We start from the raw sequence: 7,423 nt of genomic DNA, 5'->3' as shown, positions 1-7,423 counted from the left end.
AGAGAAGCATCATCGTATTCAGGGATTTCGAATTCTTTCAAATTTTGAAAACATTTTGAAATTTGGAAAAACTTTCTGAAGTTTCGAAAAGCTCTTTGAAATTTTGAAGAAATTTTGAAATTTTCAAACAATTATGAAATTGTGAAAATTTCTTCAAAATTTCAAAAAGTTTTTCGAAAGTTCAAAAAATTTTTCCAAATTTCAAAATGTTTTCAAAATTTCTTAAAAATTTCAAAATGGTTTCAAAATTTGAAAGAATTCGAAATCTCTGAAGAATTCGAAATCTCTGAAGACGTGAAGACGACGACGCTTCTCTGAAGACGACGTGAAGACGACGACGCTTCTCTGAAGACGACGTGAAGACGACGACGCTTCTCTGTGGTCGACCTGATCATTCAGCGGCCGACCTCTCCCTCTCTGGCAACCCGATGGTCATGCTCGTCACAAATATCGTCACAACTTGACGAAAAGTGAATTTTACACGGAAATTCCTTCAGTTTGTTTAATAAGTCATGTATTGTGGTCATTTTGGTATAGGTGTCGACCCTTAACTCGTTGGACACCTCGGTATGTTCCCTTGTAAGGGCAGTCGAAGAACAATTTTTTTATAACCTCCAAGGACCACACCCATCGTGAAGGCGCTGAAAGATAGAATCCTAGGAAATCCACGAAATTCCAACGAAAATTCACAGCTGACATTGTGGATGGAGAATATCCAATGAGTGCTCAAACTGGCTTTATCCCCGGAATATGAAATGTGATCAAAGTTAGGGGCAAAGGTGTGTTCTAAGCCTCGTAGAAGTGTAGAGGTCTGAAAAAAATTTTGACCACGAAATGGAACACTATGTCCACAAATTCTGTGCGTGCTTTGGAAGGGGACTGCGCGGCGTTAGTGCGGGGAGAGGAAATTTCGAAAACTAAAAATTGTTTTCTAATCAGAAATTAACTTCGACTAAAATTTACTAGAATTCTGTAGCATAAACACTGTTGAAGCTATAGCGTTTCATTTAACGTACAGTTTCAGTGGGCCACCCTGTATAATTAGCACTTATGCGCATATGATAATAATGAAGTTATCCCTGTGCATGTAAATACATATAGTAACCACGCTATGGTTATCTACAGTAATTGTCACTTGTCACTGTTCAAATAATTTTCAATTACCACACTGTCAGTAACTTGTGAAAAATAATTCTGGTTATGCTTTAATAATCTGAAAATAGAAATGTGACATCCTTTCCAATAATGTCTTCACTTGCCATCTCCATAAAAAATACACAATAAAGTTTATATCAAGACGGACACATATTCACATTCTCATAGTGATCCTCAGCTATTTGTCAAATACACTCGCAACTAATACATTTCGTTGTTTTGAGGCTTAGGTTTGAAGTTCTGTCATCAATTTAGAGCTTACGATACTTTGTTAACATTAATCCCTAGAAATATTCAGGAAAGATTTCAAATCGCTGCGCTGATCCTAAACCAATCCGCACAAAAACATAATATTTAACCAATTTACTGCTTTATAATGCGTAGTTCTGTATTTATCGCTGGATTAAGTGTCATAGTTCTAACTTGTGTTGCTATCCTGGTCGGCTCCATCCTAATATTCGATACGAAACATAACGAGTTTCCGGAATACCATTCTGTGCTGGAAAGATGCAGCAAAGAGTCAGAAATTTCTCCAGAGGTTTCTCAAATGCTAAAAGTGATCGAATTTTGGCAAGCAACCAAACATGCACTTGATATGGAGTCAAATGTCACAGAGAATTCGGATATTGCACAAGCCCGTGAACTTGTTTCACAACTGGAAAATACTTTAAAGCCGCTATTTTTACAGTTTTTTGTTAATTTTACAATCGTATCGGGATTATATGATAACTCCACAGAATTCGAAGAAACTGGTTATTACAAAACTATACAGAGTGATTTTAACTTTCTTTCCCGAGAAATTGGAATATTTATAGATTTATTTGGTAAAATGACATGCGTACAAAATGTAACCAGCCAGAATAATTTTAGTCAGGCGATTGCATTCTTCACTGTGCTTCAGAATTCTACATTTTTTGAAACACAAATCCAGAAGAAAATTGAGGAACGTTATAACGTTGGGAAAATATTTATTAAATTTAGTTGCGCTTATTTGGATATACTCATCACTGAAATATTTTTATTTGCAACAGTTCAGCATTTTTCACCTCTTCTTTCGGCTAGATCTTGTAAACAACTGCGTTCTCTTCACATTGGTCACCGTGGTCATCATTGTTCACCTTTTGATATGGAAACTAAGACGTAACGTTCAGTACTGGCTACAATTTAGCCTTATCCTTTGTCTCTGGATATTCACTTCTATCAGAATTTACTTTTTCTCGTTCTATTTTCCTTATTTATTAAAATCACCTCCACTCTACGTACTAGCTGATAAACTTGACAACATTCTCCATTTTTGGCTTAAGCTGGGTAAATTTTCAAAAATAACTAGATTATGAGTCCCAGGTTGTACAAATAGTAATTTAATTTGAATGATAGCTTTGCTGGGGTCATGGTTGGACCTGGCTATACATGGATGGGTGACAGCAATCAGCTTCAACTTTTGGTACACTTTCAAGCAAGTTGCCCCTAATTTTTTTTAGTAAATTAATTCGGCATGTTGATTGTATTTAAATAAATATGTTGTGCTGGAAATGTAGACGAAGCACATTGAAACCAGCCGCAAGTAGGGATCACAAACGGATTTTCATTTATTATTCGACGGTGACCCTCCTCTTTGCATCAATCGTTTCTGTCGCAATGTATGTATTGCTAAATATATAACAATATTGAGAACCAATTAATTTACAATCTTATCAACGCTAAATGTTTCTCATTAGGGTCGTCCCTTTTCCACCCAATTCACTAGTTACTATTGTTGCCTCCGTTACCATGATTTTTGTCCTTGCATCATTCAACCTTTTCTTTTTTGTGAGTACATTTCGAGCGATGAGAGCTACGAGGCAGTCAACTGGAAGTTCAACGACCATAAATAGGCAAGAAAGGTGACGGATAAATGATAATTATTACACTTTGTATGCATAAATGTGCGTCGTATACTATAAATATAAGAAAATAATAATTTTTGTACGATCTTCGTTTATTTGAAATTACCCATAATAATGGTCTTATTTTCCGTCCCGAGAGCTATATTTGGAAACATCATTATCGCATTTGAGGATATGCGTTGGTGGAAGGTCTTCAGCATTTTTTGCTTTCAATCGATGGGATACGTAATTATTGCGATCTTATACTGCTCTGCCAAAACTTGGAAAGATTTAAAAAAGGTGATACGAACTCTTGGGGAACAATGCATTCAAATTTGCTGATCGATAAACGACAATATTTCTTAAATCAAGGATTGACTTTTTTCATAATAAAAAATTGATCGATTAATACATATATTCATAAATACGTTCATATTATGCTTATACCATACGTAATGATTCTTATATTATGTAAATACAGTAGTTATCATATTTACACGTTCGTATATATTTACTTATTCCTTTAAGGAACCCACTATTATTTCCATGCGATTCTCATGCAGAAATAATTTGTTTTGGATTATGTACAAATGTAAATACATAAATAACAACGGTATCTGACCTATCCCACGTCGGAGTAATAATAGGACGGAAGGTCTTCCATCTAAATATTAATACATATTTATGTATGTATTAACATACATAGGTATGACTTACGGTACTGAAGGCTATGTATCTGCTTGTATTATTAGCTTACTACTTATTACATTAGCGAATTACAATTTCCCAAGCGTTTTATTGCTTATAAGCACAATTTTTAAAGCCAATTAAAAATTTTTCTTTTTAATTTTGAAGCAAATGTCCCAAAAATAAATCCAATACTTATGCTTGATTAGTTGATTCGCTCAGTTCGTAGAGGCAATTTCGCAGTATACGATATAAATAAAATCAAGGTCAAATTAGGACTATTTATTTATTCATGTCATACTAACTATAAATTCATATAAATAATATTTGTAAAAACTTATGTAAATACGTAGTAGTACGACATACATACATTCAAAGACGGAATCCTAGAAAAAGCACGCGTACCTAGGTAATTAGGCCGAAAATATTTGAACACAATAAATAAAAGTGGCTATTTATTTTGAAAACTTGTTTGATTACTACTCGGACAATCCCACTTAACTAATCCTAAATATATTTCACTATTACTGTTACATGGTTACCCTGACCATTCTAATAGGACGTCAGGATTGTCCTTTTCTCTAATTTGCATTTATACTCTGAAGAATAGAGATCAATCCGATCCGAAACTAAAATGAATTTATAAAATTGGCATTACTCTCGTGACCGCCCTTCACTCTCCTGCTTTCATTTCCCGTCTGAAAGACAGGAAGAAGCAAGGAGGGCATGGGGCACGCCAGTTTGAGAAAAAACAATCTTTAGATTTCGAAGATTGGCGTACCCTTTTCACAAATAACTTAATCTAACAATCAAAATCGTACAAAATTTGGTTTCCTATTTTAGATAGCTGTGAGTATTATGGGTATAAATTGAGTGAATGATGTAACTGTAACATCATTTACCTGCAAAGCTCAATATGTTGGACTCTTGGACGAAAGTGTGGTATGTTCTTGGGCTGCGTGCCCTCGCTTGGGATAAGTGTTGTCCAATCCGATGGGATACAAAATCTCGAAGCATCAAAATTCAGCGTGGTTATGGAGTTACGATTTGGTGGCTTTGGTTCCTATATTTTGTAATCTATTGTTTTTGTGATTCTCGATATTTGTATCAAATTCTACGAAGCGATCAAGTCTCTTTGAAAAGCTTTGTCATTACGTCGGGCTATTTCATCATGAACGGTGTCGTCGTTGTCATGTTTCTCTTGATGGGGGTGAAAACTGATGAATTTGTAAATGCTGGGAATATTCTTGTCAGGACGGACGATTTATTGCAAGGTAAACCTGTTTTTGCATTTACGACACGTAATATAATTTTGGGTGATGTGCAATGTATACATAAATATTAAAAAATATACTTTATTGGTGAAACAGCATAACAATTTTTTTCAATTTTTTTAGCTATTTTTCAGCGCCCCCTAAACCAAAGAGCCAGCACATTAACGACAAATCGACGATTTCGACTGCATAAAATAACTGTAATGCTGACCACCTTATGTGCAATTGTGTTGCCACCACTATTCCTGGGGCGAATGATTCTCAATCCTCTCACGCCTTTGAACCGATTCATACATTCCATTACTGGATATAAACCAAAATTTGAGCTCGCCTCACTTCCGTTCGTTTTGTTCTCTTCAATGGTCGGAACGAAAGGTGGTCCGTTGGGGACAGTGCTTTTAAATACGGGTCTGATGTACATGCAATTCGAAAGCTTTTGGTTTCAAGCCCTCTGCCCTGAGAGACAATATGCATTTGGAAATGTATGTAAATAAGCAAATTGTGTCAACTCAAAAAAGTTTGACCTAACAGTTCTCATATTTTCCCAGATCTGGAAAACTCCTTTGGGTCCCATCAGAGAAGACCGATTGTATTTTATTTACCGATGGCATCAAATTGTGAACATTGTGGTCAACCAATTTTATGTATACACAACTTTCCACGTGGCTGGCGCACTTGGTGTCGCCTCATTTTGTGTTTTTGCCTTGATCAAACTTGCGAATAAACAACCTTTCGGTGTAGTGCTTGTGATCACATCAATGTTCGTAATGGCGATATTGGTTCTCGGGTAATTTACATATCTATGTACACACATAAATATGTACAATTTGCATCATTTGTTTGCGCTTGTTTTACATTAACTTTTTTCAATTTCAGGTTTGAAGTATATTTCGTATCTGGCACGTTCCTGGCAAGCAACCGATTTATATGCTCCCTGCGACGTGATGGTGACACTAGACGGGGATCTTGGCGAATGAAGAGAATTAGAACACTTCGGCCGTTGCACTTTAACACTGGAGGTGCTTTCTTCAAAATTGACAACGCAACTCTTCTCTATTTCGTGAAAGTTGGGACAGACATAACGATAAGCTTAATTTTCGATTTAAATGCTGTCTAAACCATAGTAATTTTATGTGTGATTCTTGGCAGCTGGATTATTTTTCTAATTACCTAAGTAAAATAATATAATCATTAATTCTTATGTATGTATGTACATATAGGTATGTATGTATCTGCTTGGCTATAAATACATGCACACATACATGCGTGCAAACCTTGTAGCTTCAGGTACTCATAGTTTCCTGGTAGTAAATAAAGGAAAAAGCATAAGAATGTCACCTTTGTCTTGAAAAGTGAGCCGTCCCTAATTTTTTATCTGATTTGGATTAATGGATTAAAAATGGATTTAGCGATAAACTTTGCATGAGAATAATTAAGTACACCTCAAAATCTGGGGTAATTAAAGACTACAAGTGTTCACAAATTGGAGATCCAGATATATAAATATTTGTGTTTAACAATAAATTCATTCATTTCTCAAAAATATTCAACTTTTCCTCTTCAAACGAAAGTTATTAATCCAATATTTGCTATTTAATAAAGCCAAAACTCATTCACTTATGAAAATGAGATTTATGGACATACGCACTTATGTACGGTCAAAAAATGTGCATATTTGTCGTAGGATATTTAGTTTAACAACAAAAAACCTAGGGTATTCCATTTCATGTTTTACTATTCAAATAAAGAATCACCATTGGATTTCAGACAAAATATCCCAGGCAGTTATGAATTCCTCTTCCATTCGCTACAGGGGAGAGGTTGTTCCGTTTTATGGGCAAACTTTATAACAGCAGCCACTTTACACCAAACTCACTTTTCCGTCACGATCTCGATTTCCTCTTCTACAAAAATGCAAATTCGGTAGTCCTGAGGGCTTTCACAATGTCAAGGTTGTTGGTGCTAAAGGATGAAGCGGCTGGGAATTTCTTGCACGCTTTCAATGCCACGCGATCCAGCGAGAGAAGAGTTTTGAAATGTCGACCACTTGAGTTTATGTCCGTGTAGAATCAGTATGGCGTAGAATATAACATTATCATCAACTTTAGTGAACCATTTATAGGCAGCATTGTCACCTCTTTATGTGTTTATTTAGTAGTGATTTCAGAACTAGAGAGAGAGAGACGATAAAAGTAAGTGTAAAAAATCTCACGTGCACTGAGGCTAGTTTTATGTATTTATGTTGATAATGCAGAACGAATTTGTGGGCATGTAAATATCCGGGCACGTGGGAACGTTTTTAACAAGATTTTTAGGAAACATGCAAATTAGGTTATAATTAAGTAATACTAGAATTTCCACAAATCCTGCGAAACAGAATATTAAAAAACGCATCCAAAAATGCACCTTTCCTTTTATTTACCAAACTTTTCTAGATATGAC

The 7,423-nt window shown here is 35.3% G+C and overlaps 1 protein-coding gene across 2 annotated transcripts; it reads left to right on the top strand.

The window, feature by feature from the left end:
* Positions 1–1,329: 1,329 nt before the first annotated feature.
* LOC118434071 lies at positions 1,330–6,385 on the top strand. Of its 2 annotated transcripts, XM_035846813.1 has the most exons (7): positions 1,330–2,463; positions 2,533–2,599; positions 2,694–2,795; positions 2,874–4,981; positions 5,105–5,463; positions 5,530–5,768; positions 5,858–6,385. In XM_035846813.1, the coding sequence occupies exons 4-7, from the start codon at positions 4,624–4,626 to the stop codon at positions 6,096–6,098; spliced, it is 1,197 nt and encodes a 398-aa protein (XP_035702706.1). In that variant the 5' UTR covers positions 1,330–2,463; positions 2,533–2,599; positions 2,694–2,795; positions 2,874–4,623; the 3' UTR covers positions 6,099–6,385. The 2 variants fall into 2 exon arrangements, with proteins under 2 accessions (XP_035702706.1, XP_035702705.1); XM_035846812.1 differs by lacking the exons at positions 5,105–5,463; positions 5,530–5,768; positions 5,858–6,385 and having other exon boundaries at positions 1,330–2,110; positions 2,187–2,463; positions 2,533–2,611; positions 2,874–3,126.
* Positions 6,386–7,423: the final 1,038 nt, after the last annotated feature.

Source organism: Folsomia candida, unplaced genomic scaffold (genome assembly GCF_002217175.1).
Source record: "Folsomia candida strain VU population unplaced genomic scaffold, ASM221717v1 Fcan01_Sc001, whole genome shotgun sequence".
Classification (NCBI taxonomy): Eukaryota; Metazoa; Arthropoda; class Collembola; order Entomobryomorpha; family Isotomidae; genus Folsomia; species Folsomia candida.
This window is presented reverse-complemented; position numbering and strand designations above follow the sequence as displayed.